The 27484-nt window shown below is 42.6% G+C and overlaps 1 protein-coding gene across 4 annotated transcripts in view; it reads left to right on the top strand.

Moving 5' to 3' along the window:
* The window catches only part of FANCC (FA complementation group C), a 330131-nt gene that overhangs the window by 281432 nt on the left and 21215 nt on the right, over positions 1–27484 (top strand). For all 4 annotated transcript variants that reach the window (XM_088838102.1, XM_088838101.1, XM_088838100.1 and 1 more), the window contains 4 exons: positions 9742–9898; positions 19429–19484; positions 20829–20928; positions 27212–27287. In XM_088838102.1, coding sequence (XP_088694228.1) covers positions 9742–9898; positions 19429–19484; positions 20829–20928; positions 27212–27287 — 389 coding nt within the window. The remainder of the gene's footprint in view (positions 1–9741; positions 9899–19428; positions 19485–20828; positions 20929–27211; positions 27288–27484) is intronic.

Raw genomic sequence — 27484 nt, 5'->3', positions numbered from 1 at the left:
TCCTGATTTTTGTGGGCTCCTCCGGTAGCCCACGCAGCCCTTGATCTCTTTCTGGTTTGGAAAGGGGGAGCACTGCCTGCGTTTGTCTCAAGTGGGGAGGCTCCCTCCCCTCCCCTGCCTTTCAGACAGCATTAGAACACGTTCTTCACCTCTCAAGGGCCTTTCTTGCAATGAATTGAGTTCCACATTCTGGTTTTTGTGTTGAAGCTATACAAAAACATTTAGGACTTCCCTTGATAAGAATTTGCCTGCCAATTCAGGGGACATGGGCTCACTCCCTCGTCAGAGAAGATTCCACATGCCACGGGGCAACTAAGCCTGCCCGCCACAACTACTGGAGCCTGCCCACTCTAGGGCCTCTGCTCTGCAACAACAGAAGCCACCACAGTGAGAAGCCTGTGCAGCAATGAAGAGTAGCTCCCTCTCGCTGCAACTAGGGGAAAGCCCATGCACAGCAATGAAGACCCAGGGCAACCAAAAATTAATTAATTATTAAAAAAACATTTGGAGGCAAAATTATTTAATAAGCAGCTAGACCAGTTTCTTTACCTGCTTCCTCCTTTTTGGAGATGATGGGACACACAACTAACTCACTAAATTGAATATTTGGGGAAACATTCAGTTTTTAAATGTCAAGGAGACAGTTGTCAGAAGAATCTTAATATATTGCATGAGATGTGGGACAGGGCAGAGTGTTCTTGTCCAGGCCTCTCCTGCTCAGTGTCAGAAATTGTTATTTAGAGTCAGATATTCTACATGAAAGTGTGGACTGGGAGCCTACTCCTTGGTATGTTGCAGGAGAAAATTATAATGTGTTCCATGTAAGTCTCTATCATTTTCCTAAACCATGGCTATAATGCCGAAAACTTCCTGTGATTATTAGGTAGGAATTTTGGAGAGCCAAGTTTTTAATCATAACCTGTTTTTCTTGGATTTGCCATTTGATCAGTATCCAAGTTAGATAGCTAAAACAAGTATAGAGAGTAGGAAAAGGACAGCCTTAGAGTTTCTGTAACTAACACATGGTGAGTAGAATAAAATTTTTCAATCTCCCTAAAAATATTTTTTTTTTCCTTTATTGGCTCTTTAAAATTTCCACAGAAATACATACGTTTTATCAGGTCAGGTCAAACAATGTAGAAGTATACACAGAAAATGTCAATTACCTGCCTCCTTACCACCCTCCAGTCCTTCTGGTAAGCATACCTTAAACTCTTAGAAACGTTAGAAATCTACGTGAAACAATTTTCTCTTCTTTTTAAATTAGCTTCTTTTAAAAAAGTGAAAAAGAAAAAACAGCATCACATCATACACATGACCCTGGAACCAGGTTTTTTAACCAACATATCTTGTGTATCCCTCAAAGGGGATAGATCTAACTCATTGTCAAATAGAAACATATATCCTGATATGAATGGATCTTAATCTGTTTACCTGTTTGCCAGGTTTGTATGTGTGTGTGTATTCAGTCGCTCAGTCATGTCCAACTCTTTGTGACCCCATGGACTGGCCAGACTTCTTTATCCATGGAATTTTCCAGGCAAAAATACTGGAATGAGTTGCCATTTCCTACTCATGGGATCTTCCTGACCCAGGGAGCAAAGCTGCGTCTCTTGTGTCTCCTGCATTGGCAGGTGGATTCTTTGCCACTGCACCACCTGGTAATCCCTATTTTCCAGTGGATGCATTCAAATTGTTTCTAATTTTCTGTTTATAATATTGCTACATAAATACCTTCTAGCTAGTACTTTTATTTCTGCCAGGAAGATTCATAAAAGTATGGTTATGATACAGCCAGGGATATGTGTGTTTTACAGTTTATTAGGCAGTATCACATGACTTAACCAAAAGGATGAACCTATTCCCTGTCCTACATCTAAGAACACCAGTCACTTATACCTACTTTTACAATGGATGTTGTCATTCATCTAAACATTAGCTGATGTGAACAAAAAAACTAATACCTCCTTGATATGTTAGTTTACCTTTCTTTACTATTAATAAGGTTGAAAATCTACAAATTTGGGGGGCATTTGCATTTCTTCTTTTATAATTTCCTTTTTACCTGGTTTCATTGAGATATAATTATAATAGAATGGTAACCCACTCCAGTATTCTTGCCTGGAGAATCCCATGGATGGAGAAGCCTGGTAGACTACAGTCCACAGGATCGCATAGAGTCGGACACGACTGAGCGACAGAATGGAACGGAATTTCAGAACCAACCGGGTGCAAATTTAGAACATTGTATGTAATACCAATGTGTTGGTCCAACCAAATTCTGTTATGCAGTATTTTAAGATCATATCACTTTGGTGATTTCTTCATCCAAGATCAGTTATTAAGAGTTAAATCTTTGATGTTTTAGAGAAAAATAAATTGTTGTTGTTAATAGGTGATCATGTACTCCAGTGTTCAGTTCAGCTGAGTTCAGTTGCTTAGGTGTGTCCGACTCTTTGCAACCCCATGAACTGAAGCACGCCAGGCCTTCCTGTCCATCACCAACTCCTGGAGTCCACCCAAACCCATGTCCATCGAGTTGGTGATGCCATCCAAACATCTCATCCTCTGTCGTCGCCTTCTCCTCCTGCCCTTAATCTGTCCCAGCATCAGGGTCTTTTCAAATGAATCAGCTCTTCCCATCAGGTGGCCAAAGTATTGGAGCTTCAGCTTCAACATCAGTCCTTCCAGTGAACACCCAGGACTGATCTCCTTTACGATGGACTGGTTGGATCTCCTTGCAGTCCAAGAGACTCTCAAGAGTCTTCTCCAACACCACAGTTCAAAAGCATCAATTATTCAGAGCTCAGCATTCTTTGTAGTCCAACTCTCACATCCATACATGACTACTGGAAAAACCATAGCCTTGACTAGACAGACCTTTGCTGGCAAAGTAATGTCCCTGCTTTTTAATATGCTGTCTAGGTTGGTCATAACTTTCCTTCCAAGAAGTAAGCGTCTTTAATTTCATTGCTGCAATCACCATCTGCAGTGATTTTTGGGGCCCAGAAAAATAAAGTCTGACACTGTTTCCACTGTTTCCCCATCTATTTGCCATGAAGTGATGGGACCAGATGCCATGATCTTCGTTTTCTGAATGTTGAGCTTTAAGCCAATTTTTTAACTCTACTCTTTCACTTTCATCAAGAGGCTCTTTAGTTCTTCTTCACTTTCTGCCATAAGGGTGGTGTCATCTGCATATCTGAGGTTATTGATATTTCTCCCGGCAATCTTGATTCCAGCTTGTGCTTCCTCCAGCCCAGCGTTTCTCATGATATACTCTGCATATAAGTTAAATAAGCAGGGTGACAATATACAACCTTGACGTACTCCTTTTCCTATTTGGAACCAGCCTGTTGTTCCATGTCCAGTTCTAGCTGTTGCTTCCTGACCTGCATACAGGTTTCTCAAGAGGCAGGACAGGTGGTCTGGTATGCCCATCTCTTTCAGAATTTTCCATAGTTTATTGTGATCCACACAGTCAAAGGCTTTGACATAGTCAATAAAGTAGAAGTAGATGTTTTTCTGGAACTCCCTTGCTTTTTCTGTGATCCAACAAATGTTGGCAATTTTATCTCTGGTTCTTCTGCCTTTTCTAAATCCAGGTTGAACATCTGGAAGTTCACGGTTCACATATTGTTGAAGCCTGGCTTGGAGAATGTTGAGCATTACTTTGCTAGTGTGTGATAAGATGAGTGCAATTGTGCCATAGTTTGAGCATTCTTTGGCATTGCCTTTCTATGGGATTGGAATGAAAATTGACCTTTTCCAGCCCTTTGGCCACTGCTGAGTTTTCAAAATTTGCTGCCATATTGCATGCAGCACCTTATCTGCATCATCTTTTAGAATTTGAAATAGCTCAGCTGGAATTCCATTACCTCCACTAGCTTTGTTCATAGGGGTATTTCCTAAGGCCCACTTGACTTCACATTCCAGGATGTCTGGCTCTAGGTGAGTGATGACACAATTGTGGTTAATAGAATACTACTCAGGTATTAAAAAGAACAAATTTGAGTCAGTTCTAGTGAGGTGGATGAACCTAGAGTCTTTTATACCAAGTGAAGTAAGTCAGAAAGAGAAAAACAAATGTCATATCTTAACTCATAGATATGGAATCTAGAAAAATGTTACTAATGAACTTATTTGCAGGAAAGGAATAGAGGCACAAATGTAGAGAATGGACTTGTGGAGCCATTGGGGGTGAGAGAAAGTGAGACAAATGGAGAAAGTGGCATCAACATATGTACACTGTCATGTGTAGAATGGATAGCTGGTGAGAAGTTGCTTTTTAACACAGGGAGCCCAGTCTGACACTCTGTGATGACCTAGATGGGTGGGATGGGAATGGGGGGGCACGCCCAAGCAGGAGGGGATAAGTGTGTATTTGTGGCTGATACGTGTTGTTGTGCAGCAGAAGCCAAACAACATTGTAAAAATTAAAAAATAAAAAATAGATGATTCAAATACTGAACATGGATCCATAAATTTAATCATTTACAGCAGTTTGTCAAGTGTGCTCTGAATCAAGAGTAATAAGAAAAAATTGTTAACATATACATTTTTCAAACTGTGTCTGAGAATAGAACAAAAATTATGTACTCAGTGACTTGGTATAGAACTTATGCAACTCTTATGTAAATTTGTAACCAAGCAGTATTTTTTAGTTCAGATATTCACTGGAACTACCATTCGGCTTCGTTTTACATTTGTTCATATCCATCTACTGTTCATCATTCTCAACATTTCCTGCCTCTCTGCCCTGGGCACCACCCGGCCATTACAACCTCATGGTATTAATAGAAATCACATTTGTGCATGTTGCTGCTCTGAAGGCTTAGCAGTGGGGCTGTCTCTGATGAACTCTCACTGAAGTCAGACACTTTTCTAATGGTGTACGTATTTATTTCAGCAGATCCTTTAAAAAAAGACAAGGTGTGATTGGAGCAGGTCAAGGGAGGTCCCTGTTACTTAGGAAGGGAGGAGGAATTCTTCCTTCTGCACCTCAGAACCTCCCGGGGGCTTTCTGGCTCTAAGACAGAGGCTAACCACACCCTCCCCCTGCTCCCAAGGGGTGTTCTTCTTCCTCGAGAAAGCTGAACAGAAATCCCTTCCCAGGAGTCTGTTAATGTGGCTAAAATTGGCTGATAGCCTGGACTTTGGAAAAACTTCCTTAGACACTGGAGGAAGGGGAAACAGGCTCTAGGCACCTAGCTCACCCAGGAGAACTGTCTGCTCTCACCCCTGTGTCAGGCTCCAAACTGAAGCAACACCGTCCACTCTCCTGCCTGCAGAGGAGAGAGGCTTAGATATAACCTGAGGCACAGGACCAGCTCCAGCATCAGACCTTCTGGGTTCAGTCAGGGCTGTGAGACCTTGGTCCCTCTCCAGCCTCAAAAAATAAGGGTAATAATGGTACCTGTTTCATAGGATTGTTATGGGAATGAAAACACAAGTAAAATGCTTAGCATTGTTCCAGGTGACAAAACAGTGTTAGTGGCTCAGTCATGTCCAACTCTCTGTGACCCCATGGACTGTAGCCTGTCAAGCTCCTCTGTCCATGGAATTCTCCAGGCAAGAATACTGGAGTGGGTCGCCATTCCCGTCTCCAGGTGAGCCCTTAATAAATGGCAGCTACTGGTCTTACGGGTGACTCAGAGGGTAAAGACTCCACCTGCAATACAGGAGACACAGGAGACGCAGGTTCAATCCCTGAGTTGAGAAGATCCCTTGGAGGTGGAAATGGCAACCCTCTCCAGTATTCTTGCCTGGGGAACCCTATGGACAGAGGAGCCTGGCAGGCTGCAGTCCGTGAAGTTGCAGAGAATCAGACCCAACTGAGCACACGGCACATACACACATGCTGGTCCTTTAGTCTCTCCCACTCTGCAGCTGGCCCATCAGTGTTCAACCTAAAACACCACCTCTCAGGAGCACACCAGGCCACCACCCCTGTGTGGCTTCCTGTTGTCAGTCACTCCCAGCGTAGTTGTCCCTCTGAAGACCAGTCTTCAGTGCTGACTTCTCTTCCACTCCTCTCTTCATTGACTTGCCAGCTTCCATCACCCCATCCAACCCTCAACCTGCTGAAACTCCTGAGGCACAGACCTGGGCCCTCTTTGCACCCCGCTCAGACCTCTGTCCTTTGGAATTCTCCTTCATTCTCACGCTGCTCCATGCCAACAGACAGCTCCCGAATATAGATCTTCAGCCCAGACGTCTCCCCAGAACACTTTCAACTTGGATATTCAAGGACCTGTTTTGTATCTCTGTTGGACTGTGCCTCAGACATTCTAAACTCACACACCCCAAACTGAGCTCTTAGTAAACCCTTCACCAATCTTTTCTTCCATTCTTTCCAGTGAGTAAATGGTACGTCTGTCCATCTTATAGTTCAAGAAACTTGGGACAGTTTTGATTCCCACCTCATGTTCACTCCCTCTCATCAAATTCATCACCAGGGTCTCTTGATATTACTGCTAAAATACATTTCACTCCTTCCCCCATGCCACCCAGTCCAAGCTCCCTCTGGAATTTTGTACACACTCAGCACTCAGGTCTCCATGCAGCGGTCTTAGTGATCTTTGAAATGTAAATTGGGTTCTGGCACTCCTCTGTCTAAAACCTTCTGGGCCAGAATGAAACACCAGGTGCTGGCCTTGCCCTTTCCTGCACAGCCTCATCACCGGCCGCCTCACCTTTGCTCTCTTCATCGGACACGGCTGCAGCAACACCTGTGGAGGGCTCCTCCCGCCGCCTTCCATGCTGCCTGTCCCACGCTGTGCGTGCTGCACGCTGTCTCTTCAGTTGTGTCCAGCTTTGTGAGAGCCAGCGGATGGCAGCCCACCAGGCCCCTCTGTCCCTGGGATTCTTCCAGCCAAGAATACTGAAGTGCATTATCATGCCCTCTCCCCGGGGATCTTCCCAACCCAGGGGTCGAGCCCGGGTCTCCTGCAACTCCTGCATTGCAGGTGGATTCTTTATCGCTGAGCCACCAGGGAATCCCTCCCACCAGGCTGATCTCCAGCTAAACTCAACTGGAGAGGTTGTCCCTGACCACCTGGTCTCACCTGGGCCCCTCCTGATACTCTGTCCTTCCTTGGCCTGTCCTTTTCCTTCACTGTCTTTATCACAGTTTGATGTGTGTGTTTGTGTCAGGGTGAGGGAGAGTCAGAAAGAAGGTCAGATGCGGGCCAAGCCTCCCTCCCTTTCTCCTGCCCTACTGCCTGCTCTGGTGGACAGACCCTGAAACTCCTCAGCTTCTTCTAGTCTTGCCTTAGAGTTGATCTTTGACAAGGTCTACAAGAGTTATGCCAAGGGAGGAAAGAAAAAGAAACTACTAGCAATTCCTACCCTGTGTCTTTGCCTATTCACTTCTTGCCCCTATACCCTAATTCCTGGGCTTCATGCCAGCTCCTGCAGAGAAATGGCCCAGAAGTGATGGTGAAGGGAAAGATACTGGAGGGGTTGTTGGGTAATGGAAAACATTGGCGCCCCCACTTTTGTTTGTCTTACTAAAAGCAGTAAACATCTTTAGCAGAACCTGGAAGGTGCTGCAGGTGAAAGGGCAAGAGGCCTTGGAAAAGCAGGGCCAAGAGAAGAAGAATGAGTCTCGTGAGGCCCAAATAGGCCTGGTGTTGACAGGGAGGAGCGCCCCCCCACCCCCGACTGTGGCTCAGAGTAGACAGATGCCCACTCATGCTCCCTCCCAGGAGAAGCAGAGCCCCTGATTCACTGACCTGACATAGGAGGAACCTCCAAATACATTTTCCTATAGAAATGTAACTACACTCAGTGGTAAGTCTGTAGAGTATCATGCTGAGGATCAACTATGGACCAGCCAGGCCATAATCACCTTTTATGATATTATTATTAAAGAAAAATTTCAAGAGATTTATACAGTGGTTAAATATTTACTGTGTTCTAAGAACTGTACTCATCACTGTACATGTGTTATTATTGCATTTGATCCTTCTGACAACACTCAGAGGGAGGTAAGCCCATTTTCAGTTCAGTTCAGTCGCTCAGTCGTGTCCGACTCTTTGCGACCCCATAAATCACAGCACGCCAGGCCTCCCTGTCCATCACCAACTCCCGGAGTTCACTCAAACTCATGTCCATTGAGTCAGTGATGCCATCCAGCCATCTCATTCTCTGTCGTCCCCTTCTCCTCCTGCCCCCAATCCCTCCCAGCATCAGAGTCTTTTCCAATGAGTCAATTCGTCGCATGAGGTGGCCAAAGTATTGGAGTTTCAGCTTTAGCATCAGTCCTTCCAATGGACACCCAGGACTGAACTCCTTTAGAATGGACTGGTTGGATCTCCTTGCCGTTCAAGGGACTCTCAAGAGTCTTCTCCAACACCACAGTTCAAAAGCATCAGTTCTTCGGCGATCAACTTTCTTCACAGTCCAACTCTCACATCCATACATGACCACTGGAAAAACCACAGCCTTGACTAGACAGACCTTTGTTGACAAAGTAATGTCTGTGCTTTTTAATATGCCCATTTTACAGGTGAGTAAACTGAGGTTTAGAGGTGAAGTAATTTCTGGGAGAAATATCAATAACCTCAGATATGCAGATGACACTACCCTTATGGCAGAAAGTGAAGAGGAACTAAAAAGCCTCTTGATGAAAGTGAAGGAGGAGAGTGAAAAGGTCGGCTTGAAGCTCAACATTCAGAAAACAAAGATCATGGCATCTGGTCCCATCACTTCATGGGAAATAGATGGGGAAACAGTGGAAACAGTGTCAGACTTCATTTTTTGGGGCTCCAAACTCACTGCAGATGCTGATTGCAGCCATGAAATTAAAAGATGCTTACTCCTTGGAAGGAAAGTTATGACCAACCTTGATAGTATATTAAAAAGCAGAGACATTACTTTGCCAACCAAGTTCCGTCTAGTCAAGGCTATGGTTTTTCCCGTGGTCTTGTATGGATGTGAGAGTTGGACTGTGAAGAAAGCCGATCGCCGAAGAATTGATGCTTTTGAACTGTGGTGTTGGAGAAGACTCTTGAGAGTCCCTTGTACTGCAAGGAGATCCAACCAGTCCATTCTAAAGGAGATCAATCCTGGGTTTTCATTGGAAGGACTGATGCTAAAGCTGAAACTCCAATACTTTGGCCACCTCATGTGACGAGTTGACTCACTGGAAAAGACTGTGATGCTAGGAAAGTTTGAGGGCGGGAGGAGACGGGGATGACCGAGAATGAGATGGCTGAATGGCATCACTGACTCTGTGGACATGAGTTTGAGTGAACTCCGGGAGTTGGTGATGGACAGGGAGACCTGGCGTGCTGTGATTCATGGGGTCGCGGAGAGTGGGACGCGACTGAACTGAACTGAACTGAACTTTCCTAAGGTCATACAGTGAGTAGGTGGTGGCTCTAGGACTCAAACCCAAGTTTGATTTCACATGTTAAACCACTGTGATGAAATTTCAAGCATAGCTATTTCTTAAATTAGGAACTACGTTTGCCTGAATATCTCAAGGCCCTCTTCCATCAATGTTTTTTTAATTGTTCTCTTCATATCATCACTATATATTTGTCCTTTTTGAAACCTTTTTTTTCTTTGGTCAAAATACTTGGTAAATATTCATTTGATACTATAAATATTAACTGCTATTGTGACCATGATGAAAAAAAAAAGATTTGGATTTGTTATTGCACTTTGAAATCTTAATCTTTTTCTTTTAGAGACTCACTTATATTTAAAGTTTTGTTTGTTTCTTACTAAAAGGAAGAAGATTTCTCTCCCCATGTCAGCTGTACTCTGCCTCTGGCTTCGGCACCTTCCCAGCCTTGAAAATACAATGCTGCATCTTTTTGAAAAGCTCATCTCCGGTGAGAGAAATTCTCTGAGAAGGATCGAATGCTTCATGAAAGATTCATTGCTGGTATGTGCTGGGTTTTGATGAGGAGAAAAGTTCTTAAGGAGGATGCTGCGTATTCTTTCTTTTAATCAGCAAAAGGGTAAATGTAATCAAACAAGCAGTTGGCACCTTTTAAAATCATCATCTATCTACATTTTATTTTTGCAATACCTAATGTCTGGGGCTTTTCTCCTTGTGTTAAAAATAGGGCAAGGGAATTCCCTAGCAGTGCAGTGGTTAGGACTCGGTACGTTCACTGCCTCAGGACTGGATTCAGCCCCTGGATGGGGAACTAAGGTAGTGTAAGCTGAGTGGCACAGCCAGGGGGGAAAGTTTATCACTACAACTTCCCTGGTGGCTCAGATGGTAAAGCATCTGCCTACATTGTGGGAGACCAGGGTTCGATCCCTGGGTCAGGAAGATTCCGCCGGAGAAGGAAATAGCAACCCACTCCGGTACTCTTGCCTGGAAAATCCCATGGACGGAGGAGCCTGGTGGGCTACACAGTCCATGGGGTCACTAAGAATCGGATACAACTGAGCAACTTCACTTCACACCTTATATTGCACATTGACAAGAACTGACATTTGGCCAACAAATTTCTCATTTCCAGCTTCCTTGGTGACTCAGATGGTAAAGCATATGCCTGCGATGCAGGAGACCTGGGTTCAATCCCTCAGCTGGAAAGATCCCCTGGAGAAGGGAATGGCAACCCACTCCAGTATTCTTCCCTGGAGAATTTCATGGACAGAGGAGACTGGCAGGCTGCAGTCCGTGGGGTCGCAAAAGACTCCGGCAGGACTGAGCAGACATAGCACACACCCTGTGAACAGCGTGCTGTTCATTCTCCAAGCCAGAATGCTGGCGTGGGTTGCAGTGCCCTCATGCAGGGGATTTTCCCAACCCGGGGACTGAGCCCAGGTCTCTCGCATTGCAGGAGGATTCTTTACCAGCTGAGCCACCATAGAAGCCGCTATGAACAATAGGAGGAATCAATTAACAAAGAAAATCATTCAAAAAATAAACTGGAAGAAAAGTCAAATACTTAAAAGATACAAAATGAAACCCCCAGAAAAATGGTTAAAACAACAAAGTACTAAGAATTCGGTCAGTTATTTTGGTGTCAGGCTGCCATCCTCGAACCCCCACCTCTATGCAGGGGCTGCTCAGGCTCCCCTCTACTCAGAACTTCTCAGGCCTGGGCGGTGCGGTGCTCAGTGGACCAAATGGGCCCCATTGCCTAATCCAGTGTCAGGGGCCCAGGCTAGCAGGCAGTCCTCAGAACCTGACCAGTCCGCTGTTTTCCCTCTGTGGGAGGCAGCTCTGGAATTTATGTGCATTTTTGTAAGAGTCGGAGTCAAGATCAGTGCACTCTGAATAAGCAATTAAAGCTCTCCAGGAGGTGTCATGCTTCCGGGCCTCCATCTTACAGGAGCCTCGTGGGCTCCAACAGGCTTTCTTACTCGCTTTTGTCACCGAGGGGAGATATAGTGCAGAGATTTGTTTCCTCTTGTACAGATGGAGAAAGTTATTTCAAGAGAGATGGTGAACAGTCAGATCTTAAGTTGGTGGCCAGGAAACTGGGCTGGAGAGTGTTCCCCTGCCTGCTGAGCTGAGACTTGTGTTGGGGGCAGGGTGTGTCTGTCTTTGCACGCAGCACACTGAGGTTGGCTGAGTTTACACAACCTCCACCTAGACACTTTCTGTTTGGTTAATCCAGTTGGAACTTACCGTTTTCTCTCTCTTTCAAATTGGAGGCTGTGTGAGAGAATCATAATTGAATCTGCTGCCTTCTTCCTATATCCCTTCTTCCTATATGTCCTGATCAGTCCCTACCAGGTCACGAATGTGACCATGGCCCTGCTTACCTTCTCCCTGTCTCCCAGGCTCCTCTTTGCCTTCCCATCTTGGGGCCTCCAAGGGGACCATGGATAGGGTCACAGTGGCCAGCAGCCATGCTGCGTTCATCTGTAAGTTAGCTGGCCCAAATTGAACCCTACTGATTTAGATGTTTACAATGTTTGATAGAAAAAAAGGAAAAGAAAATAGATATAAAGATTGAAAGGGCCCAAAGAGAAAGAGTTACTTTTAGGGAAATTTTGCTTGAACTCATCTTTCAAAACAGTTGCATTAAAAAAAAAAAAAAGTTGCATATTAAGGTGAGAAATAAGAATGTACCTTATCTAAAAATAACTATAATATTCAAAATAAAGGCTTTTAGAAGTCCTGGCAGCCCATTCAAAACATTACCTTTATTGTCAGGTAAATCTATTTCTAACTGAAAGATACATGCTATAGTTTGATCTTCTCTGGTGCTTTTTCAGTGGCAAAATATAGTAACTGAGCTATTTCCTTGCTTTCAAGGTCCTTATTAAATTTTCTTTAAGTCTTCTCTCTATGGAAAAATTTCAGTTTCATTACCCTAAGTTGATTTGATTCTGCAACCTTGTGATTCTTCTCTAAATCTTCTCTGTGCCCTCTTTACCTGTGGCCCTCAGGCCTGGGCCTGTCAGCAAATCCAGGATGAGAGAGAGAGAGAGAGAGAAAGCAGGCATTCCGGTTAAACATTGCATTGTATAACCTTCAGTCTCCAGTTTACGGTTTAAAATCATTTCCCCCCAAACAGTTTTGAAGTCAGTTGATTTACGAAAGCATTTATCAGGATCATGTGTGTAGAGATTCAGAGCTTCCATTATGGTTAAAGGGGGATTTCAGAGGGTGTTATTGTGTTTAATTTATTGTGGCATTGGCGGGATGTAACCCCTCTGTTGCCTTACGGTTCAAAGAGGCAATTACAATACAGAGCTGCAAGTCCTTGATTGGCGTGGGCTGCTCTCAGGATCCTGGGCCCGCAGTGCCACACAACCAAGCAGGCTGGAATAAGCCTGTGACCTGACCAAGTGATTGGAAGGGTAACCTGAAGAACGTGCTTCCTGATTGCATCATCTGCTTCACTTATCAGAGCAAGGTATCTCCGGGCGGTGACGGGACCCTGCGGAAGTATCAGAAAGATCTGGAAGACTGGATAGGACAGGACTGCTGTGCTTTCCTCTAGAAGTAACTTGATGCCTATTACATTAGAATTAGATTCTGAGAGTAATTAAAGTGTGATGGTCTAGTAACTTGTATTTTATATGGAGCACTGTTAATTATGTTTCCATCTCTTGGGACTATCCAGAATTAGCCCTAGAAGTTCTATAGTTACCAAGATGTTGCAAAGACAAAAGATAAACATGTTGTACAGGTTGTGCAAAGTGAACTGATCTCTCCAAATGTTCTGTTGCCTCGAGGCTGGGTACTTTCCATGAAGACTATGAATAATAAGGTGCTGACCTAATAGTCACCTGAATTCTAAGTGCATGTGTATGTTTTTTTACTTCTAAAATAAAAGTAAGTTTTCAAAACCTGTTTCCTTTTGAGACTGGCTGTTTGACTCTCTTAGGCTGGACCTCCCCCAAGTCCATGGCCACCTGCCACATTTGATGCTCCTAAATAAATCGAGGTCTTCGCCTCAGTTGTCATCTACTGAGCAGACTGACACTTTGTAAAAGCAGATGGTCTTGTGTCTCACTTGACAGAACAAGCAATGGAAGACCATAATCCATAGCTTCAGACCTGGCCTTAAAAACTCGTGTCACCGAAAGCAGTGAAAGCCACTTGCTAATTACGCAGCTTTCTTGGCACTGTTCGGTTTCCCAAGGCTGGCCCCAAATCAGAAGGATGTTATGCTTTCCAGTTACAATTCTGTTTGCAGAGCCCAGAAAGCTATTGTTTATATTCTACATTTGAATGAAAAGTGCTGGCTGGGTGGCACTGTGCTTGGCTGCCCTGCTGCATGCCCCGGCTGGGATATACCCTGGTTCCCATGCCCTCCCATTCGATCCTCCGTTGGCTGGCCTCACATGCCGCCTGCCCCTCTAGCTGGGTCCAGAGATTTGCCCATGAAAGAGTGCAGGGGGAGGGGAAGAAAGGGGGATTGGTTTTGTTTATTCAGATTTTAAATCAGGAAACACTCCTGGTGTTTCTCTTCATAGCTCCACCAAAATTAGTTCTTTATCTTGTCAAGTGTACCTCAGTAAAGATAGGGTTAAAAAGTAGTTCTTGATCTAATAAGAGCTCAAGAATCACAAACCTGCAGATAACTCAGTGTCCTCCTTGACCTCCCTCATATAAGATAAGATGCATTCTTGTTTCCATTCTCCAGATAGTAATCATAGCCACTTCAAAAAGAAAAAGAGACTTATTTTACGCTGAACTCCAAACACAGTTCAACTTTAATAAAAGATTATACCGAAGAATTAACTCTACATCCTGGGTGATGTCATTTTTCTCTGCTTGAATAACTTCTTACTAATGTTCTAGGGTTTTTTTCTTTTCCTGCTTTCTCATTAGCAGTCTTTTAAAAATTTCTTTTTTTTTTTTTAGCTCTTTAATGTGATGCATGTAATTTAACAAAAGCTAGAGTAGATAATTTAGCAGTGATCGAATAGAGAAGTGTGGAGGTGGTTTATGCTTGTGGCTAAAAGGTATAAAGAAACATCTCAGACAGTAATTGCACTTTCCGGCATCGACCTCAGGGGGGCACCAGATCACCCAGCACTGTGAAGAAAAGAGGCCTAGATGACAAGTTCTGTTTTCACTGTTGGGAGGAAGGCCTTGGCAGCCAGTCAGAGATGAAGAGAGAGAAACAAAAAGAAAAACAGGGCAGTAGTTGACCTAGAAGGTCACTGCCACTCAGAGGCTGAGCCAAGAAGCAGCAGGGGGCTGAGGTGCCGTCTTCCCACCCAGGCTACACAAGCCAAGGGGGGAGAGGCCGCTGGGCCAGGCGAGAGGAGGAATCTGAGGTTTGGGGGACTTTGCTCGGCTTCCAGAGCTGGCATCCCTGTGCCTTAACGTTCTCAGACAGGGCGGGTAAATTTAAAACACAAAAGTACATTTGGTACTTGTTAAGTTTTTTTTTTCTTAAGCCCAGAAATGACAGATTTATCACTAATTAAACAATAATTTCATTATAGAGTACTGAAAAAAATTGCTGGTAGTATAAACAACATCTGGTAAAGATTAAAAAGAAAGAATAATTTTTCCAAGCTCAAATTTGATGAAAGAAACACAAATGTTTTGAAACAAAATAGATCTTAAAATGCAAAAGGGATATTTACAGTCTTAAGTTTGGTATTTTGAAAGTAGAAAAGAAGAAAATGGCATATAAAAAATACATGTTTATCAAGGTGCCTTATTTTATATGACAGATATGAAGATATTTTTATATAGGTAGTTTTTTTTTAGGCCAAATTGTTTTTGAACCCAAAAGAGTCTATTGAAATGAAACTTACAAAGAATTTATTTTTAAAGAGGAGTGTTATTTTTTGATGAATAGTTACCTTTTAATTTACATACATAGATTAACACAAGGACTCCTGCCTGTCAAGGGTTTGGATGAGTCAGATACACAGTGGGATATGTTGCTGGCCATAAAAATAGACCATGAAAGGGAATCTACCCCAGGCTTACTGAACTTCAGTTTATCTCTCACCTGAAACTTCTCTATTTTTTAGGAAAAATATGTGTAAAAGGTGATAAATGAAGAAGGCTTGAGAATTTTGTTTCCATGTCTTCAGTGCCTTTTTGTTTTTTACAAGAGGAATTCACTTTTCTCAATGAGTTACCTCAAATCGTAGTTTAATCTCCCTTTCTGACTTGTATTCTCTCTCTCCCCTCTCCCCATACTCTTTCCATCTCACACAGATTCAGAAAATGATAGGAGAAAAGGAAAGATTTCTTCCTGAGAATTCTCAGGTGGCTAGTAATAATCGTTGATGAACTGGGGTGAAAATAACAGGTTAGACACCAAGGAGGGCTTCTCTGGTAGCTCGGCAGTAAAGAATTCACCGGCAGTGCAGGAGCCGCAGGTGACATGAGTTCAATCCCTGCATCAGGAAGATCCCTGGAGGAGGGCATGGCAGCTGACTCCAGTATTCTTGCTTTCAGAATCCCATGGCCAGAGAGGAGCCTGGGGCTACAGTCCATACGGTCACGAAGAGTTGGGTGACAACTGAAGTGACTTAGCATGCATGCATAGACACCAAGGACAGAGAGTGTGCCGTTCATGGCACAGAGTGGCAGGCCGGCCTCTCCCTCGCCTCTGCCTACAGTGTGGCCTAGAACATGCAGCTGCTGCACACGTCTTTGTGTTGCTTAGTCTTCCCTGGTTTTCTTTTTCTTTTGGGGGATGAGAATGGGCTGTCCGTCTGGGCAGAGAAGAAACAAGCGGTGCAGTCCTGGGTAGCTGTAGAAGAGGGAAGGGAATGTGCCCCCCAGAGCAACCTGGCCCGTAAGAAAAGGAAACCAGAGTCCAGAGCTTTCCCTCTTCTGTTCATCCTCTGACATTCGGTGAGAGAATGGAAGAAGGGCACAGGCGCTGTAATTGACGGCCTCCTGGTAATGACGTTTCCCTAGACTTGAAATAATCTGTACATGGAAATCGTTAGACCAGATGGAGAAGAGAAGAGCTTGAGAAGGAACAGATTTTGGTAGGATGGGGAAAAACAGACAAACAGACGGAACCCAAGAAAGGTTTTCTTTCCTGTCCTCATTCTAATAGGAAAGATAATTGCTTGGTTTGTGGGGTTTCAGAGCTAGGACCCAGAAGTTTGAGTTGCAGAGTGACCTGTTGTGTTACTTTGGGGACCCATTTTACAAATAAAACAGGACACAGAGGGGTTAAATGTTTGCCTCTTCCCTCACATGGATGTGTAACGATTTGGCGGGGGGTGGGGGTGGGGGTGATAATTTATGGCTTCCAAGGAAGCACAAATTAAGACTTTAATTCTATTTGGAGGATTCCCTTGATAAGAAAAGCGGCTTAAGTTTGCTTTTGTGATTTGGTGTCCTTGGGACACATGCCTGGCCTGTGAGCACTCCGGGCTTCATGAGGGGATTCACTGACCCTGAAATTATGTGCTCGGAAAGTGTGAAGAGTCTCATTTTTAAAGCGATCAGTAAAGGCTATAGATGAGAAAGAGCCATTCACAATTCTGGAGTGGCAAGGGAGACTGGATTTTAAATCAAAATCTCTGCCATTGCTGTTTCAGTAGGGTTCCCCTCTCTCCTGGCATCTTACCTGTTTTGAAAGCTAAAACAACTTGTAGAAGCAGGTTAAGGGCAACCACGGCCTGAGCTGTTTGGACAGAAGGAAATCTAAGAGGAGAGTTAATCGGCATGGAGAGAACAGGCAGATTCCACACAGTCTATATATTTAAAACATTTGATTGAGCTGTTTCACTAGAAAACACTGCATGAAAGAAGAGCATGTCCAAGCTCTGGTCCTCTTTTCTACAGAGTTAGAACTTTCTTGCTTTCCCGCTTGCTTTTCAAGGTAGCCTTGTTCTATGCATTGATCAGCCTTTTCTCTGCCATTTAGGTATCTCTGTCATCAGTATAAATTGATTTTCTACCAGCATCAGATTTATAGTTTTTCTGGAGTAGTTAGACCATTTAGAACAAAGGGAATGGTTCTATTTTACCATTTTCAATTTTAGTCTTATTTTCTGTCTGCTTTTTTAGCCTCTATGTGTCATATAACGGTGTTATTTGGTTCTTAAACACTCTTATTCAAGAGCCATATTGTCTATATATAAAACTTGGAAAAACTCTTCTGGCAAATTTGACGAGTCACATTTCTTCAAGTTAGGCAGTTTGCTTTTCTCTTCTTGTTTGATATTTTCTGTTATGAATACATAGAAACTTCCCTGATATTTTCTGGGCATATATCCAGTGACCTTTTAATAGCTGTTAGTATTTACAGTGAGACTGAGAAGCAGGGAGATAACTGACTTGTCTGAGCTCAAAGTCAAAAAATACTCTGCCTCTCTTCTGTTGAACCATCAATCAGCCAAATTAGTTTCTTGAGTATGTAATGAATTTAATATTTGAAAAATTTTAGTTGGTTTCTTTTAGATAAAAATGGATATCAACGAAAGATTAGCGAGTATAGATTACTCTACCTGGAAAGCAGAGATTTGCATCCTACAAATCATACATCTCTTCAAATAAGAGGCGTTATCCCATCATTTTAACAAGTGGCAATGCTCTTTCCTGGAGCCTTCTGTGACAGCTGTAATGGCGGTGTGTGAACACTAGATGGCACACATTCAATGTTATTGTACATCTAGAAATGCCGGCCCAGAAGAGTGGAAGCTACTGGAGATAGGCACCATTCTTTAGCCTGGCCTAGAAAAGTTAAGAGAAGATATATATCCTTTTTCCTGTTTTTCTTGTTGAGGGGGTATGAAAAACTGTTCCCTAAAGTTCAGTGTGACTCAAAGAAATTCCATATAAAGCCTAATTTACTAACCTGTGGATGCTACTGTATTATATCTGTTTTAGAACACACATGGTATCTTCCTCTGGCTTAATCTCATGGTATGAGCTCCAGCCAGAATGATATGGGATCATAGAAATTTGCCGATGGTCCGGTGGTTAGGACTCTGCATTTCCACCACCAAGGGCCCAGGTTCGATCCCCAGGTGGTGAACTAAGATTCCACAAGCCATGCAGCGAAAAAAAAAAAGAAAAAAGAAAACAAAAAGATATGGAATCTGGGTTAGGCCCTCTGAAGCCCCACCCAGGCCACAGTAAGTTGGCTTCTGCAGATTTAAATCATTAAAACTGTCATAAAAATATTTGTGGATTAAATTAGATGGTTTTCCTTATTCAGGATGATAGTATCTTTATTTTTTTCATCCTAAATAATTTAAACTGCTAAATTCATAGTCCTCTAAGATGTAATATTATTTAGTCTATCATGGTGGTGGTCACTGCTTTCCTTAATAATAATTTGAAATTACTATGTACTAATTTCCTAATCAGCAAGAATGGAAAGATAACAGGTCTAGCTTCGACTTTGAGGCACTTTTAAATCATGTGAGGAGATCAGACACATAGGGGACATTCCCTAAAGCTAGCAACACAGGGCTTCCCTGGTGACTCAGATGGTAAACAATCCACCTGCAATTCAAGAGACCTGGGTTCGATCCCTGGGTTGGGAAGATCTCCTGGAGGAGGGCATGGCAACCCACTCCAGTATTCTTGCCTGGAGAATCCCCATGGACAGAGGAACCTGGTGGGCTACAGTCCAGGGGGTCTCAAAGAGTCAGACATGACTGAGCGTATAAGCACAGCACAGCACAGCAACACAGGTAGGCTGTGTGTCTTCATTATAGCCTGCTGGTAGATGGTATTTTCTAATTTCCCATGATACTTATTGACTCTTTTTTGAGTATCATGTGGGCTTATTGTTGAAAATGTGGAATTTATAGAGTTGAATAAAGAAGAAGAAAAGTTGTCCATTATCCCCTTACCCCAAGAGAACTTCTGTTTGTATTTGTATGGAGGGCTTTTACCATGAACTAGTTGTTCTGTTTTTTCTAACTCAAAGGAATATATCCATTTTCTAGACACCAGCAGTTGTGGACAACTCATTTCCCTGATAAGAGAAAGTCATTTTGATGAAATTCTTCTGATATTTTACTTTCTCATGGTCTTTTCCGTTACAGCCTGAAGCTGCTGCCTGCCACCCCGCCATATTCAGAGTTGTTGATGAAATATTCAGGTAAATATTGTGCTGTTTCTGCTCATAATTGGTCTAAATATGTTCAGCTTCCAAATATGAATAAAAAATTCTGTGGTAGTCTCTGGCTGTACCATGGGGAAATTAGATTCTAATTCCATCCCATCCTGCTGAGCTTTTTGGTAAAACGCAAATGTCGATGTATATTTAAAAGCCTGAGAACTAAGATAGCTATCTTTTTAACCTTTTAAAAATCTAATAATAATGGTTGAAAATCAGAATTGGATTAGATTTTGCATCACGCATTATTCATGTAGAATTTTTCTCAATTAAAAATAAAGGGTAGTAGTGTTCTCCTTTCACCACATGAGGGCTGACCAATCTTTTTAAAGCTAAGGAACACCAAAAATAATAAATAAATAATGCCATTCTTAACCGAGCACTTCTGAAAGGCAGAATCAACTATGCATGTTATCTAACAGCACATTAATTTTTATTCTGCAAATATGAGAACTTCTTAGTAAATGCAGTGGATTTACAGCGATGAAAGATGAGCCCACTGGACACCAGGTTGGGTTATAGCTGAAAGTTAGTGAGGGCCAGACCCCTCGCGGGGAGCTTGCCCCCAGTGGACAGGTGGGTGACCAGCCTCTCCTGGGCTCTGGTGCAGCTACGGCCAGGGTATCTACCGTCTATATCCAGTCCCCCTCACACTCAGCAAATTGAGGCCCCACAGCAGACAGCAGACATTGGGAAAGGGATTTTTACAATAGCAAGTAATCCAGCACTTAAGTCGGTCTTGAAACGTATGAGCTTTAAGCTAAATGAGTGTAGAAATAAGTCAGAATGCTATTTTTAGTTTAAAGCTAGCAAAGTTTCAATTGATTTCTGTGTATGTGTGTGTGTGTTGTTTAAGCAAACATAAAGAAAAGTTAGTTGTATGAAAATGCATAGAAACCAAACCAGGAACATGCAGATTCTTCCACCCCTTTGCTGGATGGATTTAACTGAGCCGTTGTAACCCTGGGGCACCCCTTTCTCCACTTTCAAAAGCAGAAGTTCTATGGATGTTCCATTTGTGGGCATACAGTGTGCAAATATTTGTAAAGAGCATCCCAGGCTCATGTGGAAGAGATATGAAGTACTTAATAATTTAAAAACCAAGAAAGGGAGTTCTGCACATTGCAATTTTAAAGGAGTCTTTAGAAAAGGGAGTGACAGATTTCTCCTGTTTTCACGCAAGAACTGAAATCCGATGAGCTGACATTGCTGCTGAAACTTATGGCACAAAAAGAATGTTTCTGTCTTCCCCTTTTACATATTTTGGTTCACATATTTTCCAGATTAATCACTGAATGTGTTGTGATCTGGCCTTGCATTGTTCAGGTCCACACTCCTGGAAACCGATGGAGCCCCAGAAGTACTAGCCGGCATTCAGGTGTTTACACGATGCTTTGTAGAAGCTCTGGAAAAAGAAAACAAGCAGGTTCGTTATATTGCAGATAGTATTCATTCCCCCAAGGAAAAAGAGGCTGTTAAGAGTGTTTGATTAATCACCAGAAGAAAAGAGCACTTTATTTTCAGTGATTTTGATAGACTGTTTTGTTCATGGAGAAAGTTTCCAAACAAATACATCAGCAAAGGCAAAATCGTTTTGTGTGTGTACTCAGTTGTGTCCAACTCTCTGGAACCCCATGGGCTGTAGCCCGCCAGATTCCTATGTCCATGGGATTTCCCAGGCAAGAATATTGGAGTGGGTTGCCATTTCCTCCTCCAGGGAAAATCATTCTAATTGAAAGTAGATCAAGATGGTTCCTATCTGTCCCGTGTCCTGGTACCCAGAAGCATTTATGTGTTGTTGTGCAGAGAACTCTACCATATGATCAGGTGCCACACTAGAGGGTGAACTTTCTGGGCCCTGTGTTGTACACTGTTTGTTGAGTAGGACTCTGCCCCTCCCAGGCCAGAGAGAGGTGTTCTAGAGTCTCTATGGCATGTGCTAAGAAGGAGATGGCACTTATTATAAAGCAATACTGGACATTCTTAATTATTAGTTTCCATTCATATCAGAGGCCTAAATGTGTGTTGGATTCCAGGAGAGATAGGAGGTAGTAAGTGTGATACTATTCCGTTCTAATTTGAATAATTATAGAGGAGGAGCTGGGAATGGCCATGACCAAAATGTGTGAGTTGGACTCAGTCAGTAAGCAAGAAGCCAGGCTTAGGGACCTGCAAGAAGACTTGCACTGGGAGGGCAGTGGGCAGAAGCAGCTGACCAGTTAGAGTGACCTGTGATACTGGAACCTTTTCTACCAGAGTTTTCACCTTTGGGCATTTTAATTGGCCTGCACTTCTGATGGCCACAGACCTGATGTCTGTGTGGTACTTTGCCCACTGAAGTGCCTGAACCTACTGCGGTTTCTTATGAGGTCATGGTCCCTTGGGATGCTTTCTGCAGTTTGCCTTAGGGGAGCAGTGCTATGATGCCTGCTGTACTGAAATCCCATACACCCCTATGCCAGGAAACCTCTCAGGTTTTAGCAGATGTTTCTGTTTTTAAGGCAGTGATAAATATTTATGATGTTTTTTTCCCATCTTCTCCTTCCCTAGGGAAGTTAGCTAGACTGTAGCAAACAGCATTATCAATGGTGCCCAGCCTGGAATTCTGGAGGAGAGCTCTGCTGAAAGGCACTGGTTGGCCCTCATGCTTATTTTGAGGCAAACTATAAATATCTTTTATCCTCCCTGAACATTCTTTGTTTTTCCAGTTAGGAGACAACCTCTAAAAAACCTGCACCTTGAACTCCTGGAACAGACCGAGGTTGGGGTGGAGGGCATTGGTAAAAGAAGTGTTGCTCTATACTATTAGCTGAATGTCTTCCTTATCAATTTTGTCCTTGAGTTGCAGGGTTGCCCTTAACACTTTAGATTCAGACTTATAGTCACTTTTAATTTAGAATAGTACCCTGCCCACGTGCCGCTAGTGGTAAAGAATCTGCCTGCCAGTTGGGGAGATGCAAAAGATGCAGGTTAGATCCCTTGGAGTAGGAAATGGCACCCCATTCCCATATTCTTGCCTGGAAAATTCCATGGAGGAATTCCACAGAGGAGCCTGGCGGGCTATAGTACATGGGGCCACAAAGAGTTGGACACGACTGAGTGATTGAATATATACCCTACCCAGGCTACACGTATCTAGTGGTGTAAGGGACACATAATGGGTCCTGGTAGAAGGCAAAGCAAGTATCCAAAAAAAAAAAAAAAACAACCAGAAATTCACTGTCCTTCCCTTAGGCTCAGGCTGCAAGAGCAATAACCTCTTAACTTTGTAGATGCCTTCATCCCTATAAGTCATGTCATGTCTCTTCCTGGGGCTGTTCCTGACCGCCTGCCTTTCTGGGCAGTGCCATTCTCATCATCAATCCCCTACCTTCCTGAGTGCCCCTTCTTAGATTAATCGTAATCCCTGATGCATGCATGACACCCTCTGTCCTATGTGATCCATGTGTAACCCTCTTTCTTTCTGTGTTTTATTCATTCATCCACATATTCATTATTAATAAATGAATATCTACCAACCTGACATCTAACAAGACCTGGTCCGCTAGTAGAAACTTTAGGTTATTCCCATGCTCCTCTATCCTATCATCCTGACTTTCTCCCTTCAGGTAACTGCTGTCCTTTATTTTCTCTGAAAACAGTTTGATCACGTATATGTTGTTGTTTAGTAGCCAAGTCATGTCCAACTCTGTGACCTCCTGGACTGTAGCCCGCCAGGCTCCTCTGTGCATGGGATTCTCCAGGAAAGAATACTGGAGTGGGTTGCCATTTCCTTCTGGAGAAGGTCTGTCTTCCCAACCCAAGGGTTGAAACCACACCTCCTGAGTTGGTAGGCAGATTCTTTCCCACTGAGCCACCAGGGAAGCCTGATCATGTATATAAGATTGTTAGAACATGTTTTCTTTATTTGTGATTGTTTTTGCGCTTTATAAAGCAAATGACAGATGAAAGTGGTACTGCATGCGCAGTCTTCCGAGCCTTGTTCTTTCCAGCAGTGTGTCACCAGGCTTGCTCTGTGCTGTGGGTGGTGGTGGGGATTGCATGTAGTATTCTGTGGGGAGAGTGTCTGCAGTGTAGCTGTCTCCCTGGTGGTGAGCCTTTGGATTATTTCTAGATTTTGTTTTCTTTCATAAAGTTTTCTCTGAACATTCAAGATATACTTAAGACTGCTAGTGCTGGTTACTAGGTGTGCAAAGGCAGCTTTGGCAGATACTGCCAAATTGTTTTCATACATGGTTGTGCCGATTTATATTCCCCCCAGCAGTTATGAGAAATCCCATCAATCCGCATTCTTTCCCATTGTCAAAAATGTTTATCTTCAGTGCTTCTCATTCTCTTTTTTATCCTTTCCTTTCATGCTTGTTTTATTTGGAGAGCATAGTTGCAGCCCCATCAATGTGCCCAGTCAGACTAATAGCCAAAAACTTAAGGCTGTCATGACAGGCCTCTTTCCTGAACTTGCCTAATGGCTCCAGGACAAACAGCAAATCAGTTTAGGTTCTGGTTCTAGTAGTGACTGAGTTTAATAATGTATTGGACTAAATCTCCCACAGATAAAAATTATAAACTCTGGAGAAAATATTTTTAAAAAACTATTTGAAGGTACTGGAAAGCAACCCCAAAAGCAGATAAAAACTGGAGGGGTTTCAACTCTTGAAAAAGTAAACCACATTGGGTAATCTTCTAACTTTTCCCAGAGGGCTCTCATGTGAGGGATTGGAAAGAGATTAAATGAGGCTAGGGGGTGGCCCGAACCCAAGGCATAATCTGATTGACTTGAGGTGTCAAAAGACAGAGCTGTGAGCTGCCAGAACAAAAATCAGATGAGGCAAAAGAAACTAATATCAGAAGATAAACCTAGGGACTTCCCTGGTAGTCCAGTGGTTAAGAATTCACTTGCCAATGCAGGGGACATGGGTTCAACCCTTGGTTTAGAAAGATCTCACATGCTGCAGAGCAGCTAAGCCCATACCCCACAACTCCTGAGCCTGCGTGTTCTACCATGCTCTGCAACAGGGAAACCACCGCAGTGAGAGGCCTGGGCACCCCAGTGAAGAGTAGCCCCCGCTCACTGCAACTAGAGAAAGCCCATACACGTCAACAAAGACACGGGGCAACTGATAAATAAGTAAATAAATAAATGAAAAATTTTTAAAGATCAAGTCACATATACCCAGAAGTACATTAATTACAAAAACTAAGTGAAAATCAACTAAATATACTAGGTAAAAAGGAAGTATGTCAGACTCAATGAAAAACAAAGACCCACTATACGTTGTTTTCAAGAAATCCATTCTAATTATAAAGACACAGATTAAAAGGAAGGAAAGAGACACATTATGTAAATAATAAGCACAAGAATGCTGGTCTGGCTCTACGAGCAGCAGACAGATTAGGTTTTAAGGTAAGGAGTATGGACAGACAAAAAAGAGGGACAGTTTATACAGTTCATCAGGAGAAACACCGATCACAAATGGACATATACCTAATAACAGAGGTCTGAGATACACAAAGTGAAAACTGAGACGAATAAAAAGAGAAACAGGCAACTCCACAGTAATACATAAAATACTTGGGAGAAAATTTATCAAAAGGTGTATAAGATCTCTACGTGGAAAACCACAAAATAAGGAAACTTAAACATATGAAGAGAAACCATAGTCATGAATTGTTGAGATGCCTGGTTCAATGTGATCCTAGTTAAAATCCCAACATAGTTTTTAAAACAGAAATTGATAGGATGATTCTAATGCAAAGAACCTATTGTAGCCAGGATAATTTTGAAAAAAAAAAAAAAAAACACTCCCCCCAAAATCAGAGGATTCACACTGATTGATTTCAAGACTTTAAGCTACAGTAATCAAATTCAAGACAGCGAGGTACTGGCAAAAGGATAGATCAGTGGAACAGAATAGTGTCGAGATATTTTCATGTAATCAACTGATTTTTGACAGGGATGCCAAGAAAGTTCAGTGTGGAAAGTTTTCAACAAGTGGCACTGAAACAGCTGGATACCCAGATGAGAAAACACGAACCTCTACCTCACAAACATAAAAATTCATTTGAGATGGGTCATAGACTTCAAAATAAATGCTGAAGCCATAAAGCTCCTAGAAGAAAATGAGAGTATCTTTTTTGACGTTAGGATAATCTAATATTTCCTAGAAGGAATGCAGAAAAGCACTAAGCAGTATGAGAAAAATGGATAAATTCGACTTCATCAGAATTTAAAATGTCTGGTCTTTGTAGACATCCTTAAGAAAGTGAAAAAGCGATCCACCCAGCAGGTAAAAAATATTCTCAATATGTGTATCTAATAGGGGATTTGTGTCCAGGATATATAAAGATCTTTTACAACTCAAGAACATAAGAAACAACTCAGTTTTAAAAATGGACAAAAACTTGAATACACACTTCAAAGAATATGTATAAAGTGAAAAGTGAAGTCACTCAGTCGTGTCCAACTTTTGTGACCCCATGGACTACAGCCTGCCAGGTTGCTCTGTCCAAAGGATTCTCCGGGCAAGAATACTGGAGTGGGTTACCATTTCTTTCTCCAGGGGATTTTCCCAACCCAGGAATTGAACCCAGGTCTCCTGCATTGCTGGCAGATTCTTTACCAACTGAGCTATAAGGGAAGCCCGACAAGTATGTGAAGCAACTGGAATTCTCGTGAATTGTTGATCACTTTGAAAAATTACATGGCAGTTTTTTACAAAGTTAAACAGGCATCTACTCTATGACCTAGTAATTCCATTCCTATGGTATTTACCCAAGAGAAATAACAGCACATGTCCACAAAAAAGACAGAAATATGAATGTTAATTGCATCTTTATTCATAATAAAACCCAGACTGGAAACAATCCAAATGTCCATCAATGGGAGAATAAATAAACAGATTATGGTATATTCATACAATGACTACTTTAGAACAATTTTTTTTTTAATGAGGTATTTAATCCACAGTAACAAGGATGAGTCTCAACATGTTGAGCCAAGGAAGCCGGACAGAAAAAAACATACACTCTTATGATTCCATTTGTGTGAAATTCAAGAATATACAAAACTAATCTCTTTCATCAAAATAAAAATATCAGATGCTGGGGTGGGGTGGAGGGATTGACTCTAACAGCTACAGGGAACTTTCTGAGGTGATCGAAATGTTCTGTGTCTTGATTGGAATGATGGTCACGTTGGGTTTACACATTTACCGAAAGTCATCAAATTGTACATTTAAAGCCCTTACAATTCACTGTAGACAGATTTTACCTCAACTTTTTACAAAAGTACTTCAAAGCTGCTGTTCCTTCCGAGGGCATAGAGGGTACAGCACTTTAGTCCCCAGAGTATGAGTGAGCACCACTGTTGCTTTTTGATGAAACCCACCTCCCAACTGCCTTGGAAACTCTCACATGAATAGATTTGTGTATATAATTGGGTTCATGTGAGGTACAGAACTGATATAAAGACTTCAAGAGCATGCCTGTATTTTCCTTAAGCCCTGGAAAGCATCTTTAAAAAGGTTTAATTTTTTAGAACATATTTATAAGGTTATCAGAAGCATCTTTTTTGATCAGTGTGTAAGACATTATGACCACATAAAGTACTAGAATTTCTTTTTGGGGTAGAGGATGCAATATTTTATATTTCCTTAATACCCTTTCCAATGCTAATGTTCAGACGGCCTCACATTTTTGTTCTATTATAGTTGAAGTTTGCGCTCAAGACCTACTTCCCTTACGCTCCTGCATCTCTCGTCATGGTGCTCCTCCAGCATCCGGAAGGTACGTGAAGGTTGATCCTGCCCGTATCCGAACAATTGCTGAGAACGTACAGTGACAAAATCATAACCCTTTCCTCCCAGTTCCCTATCTGTAAAACCAGGGAGACAGATAATGTTCCTTTAAACTCTCAGCGTCACACATTCTGTGGATTTTGATACGAGAATTTGCTTGACTTCCCAGTTACGATCATTTACTAA

This window comes from Moschus berezovskii, chromosome 7 (genome assembly GCF_049115385.1).
Source record: "Moschus berezovskii isolate FMDL1 chromosome 7, NW_MosBer_1.0, whole genome shotgun sequence".
In the NCBI taxonomy this organism is placed as follows: domain Eukaryota; kingdom Metazoa; phylum Chordata; class Mammalia; order Artiodactyla; family Moschidae; genus Moschus; species Moschus berezovskii.
Note: the sequence above shows the minus strand (reverse complement) of the source record. Positions and strands in the feature narration are given on the sequence as shown.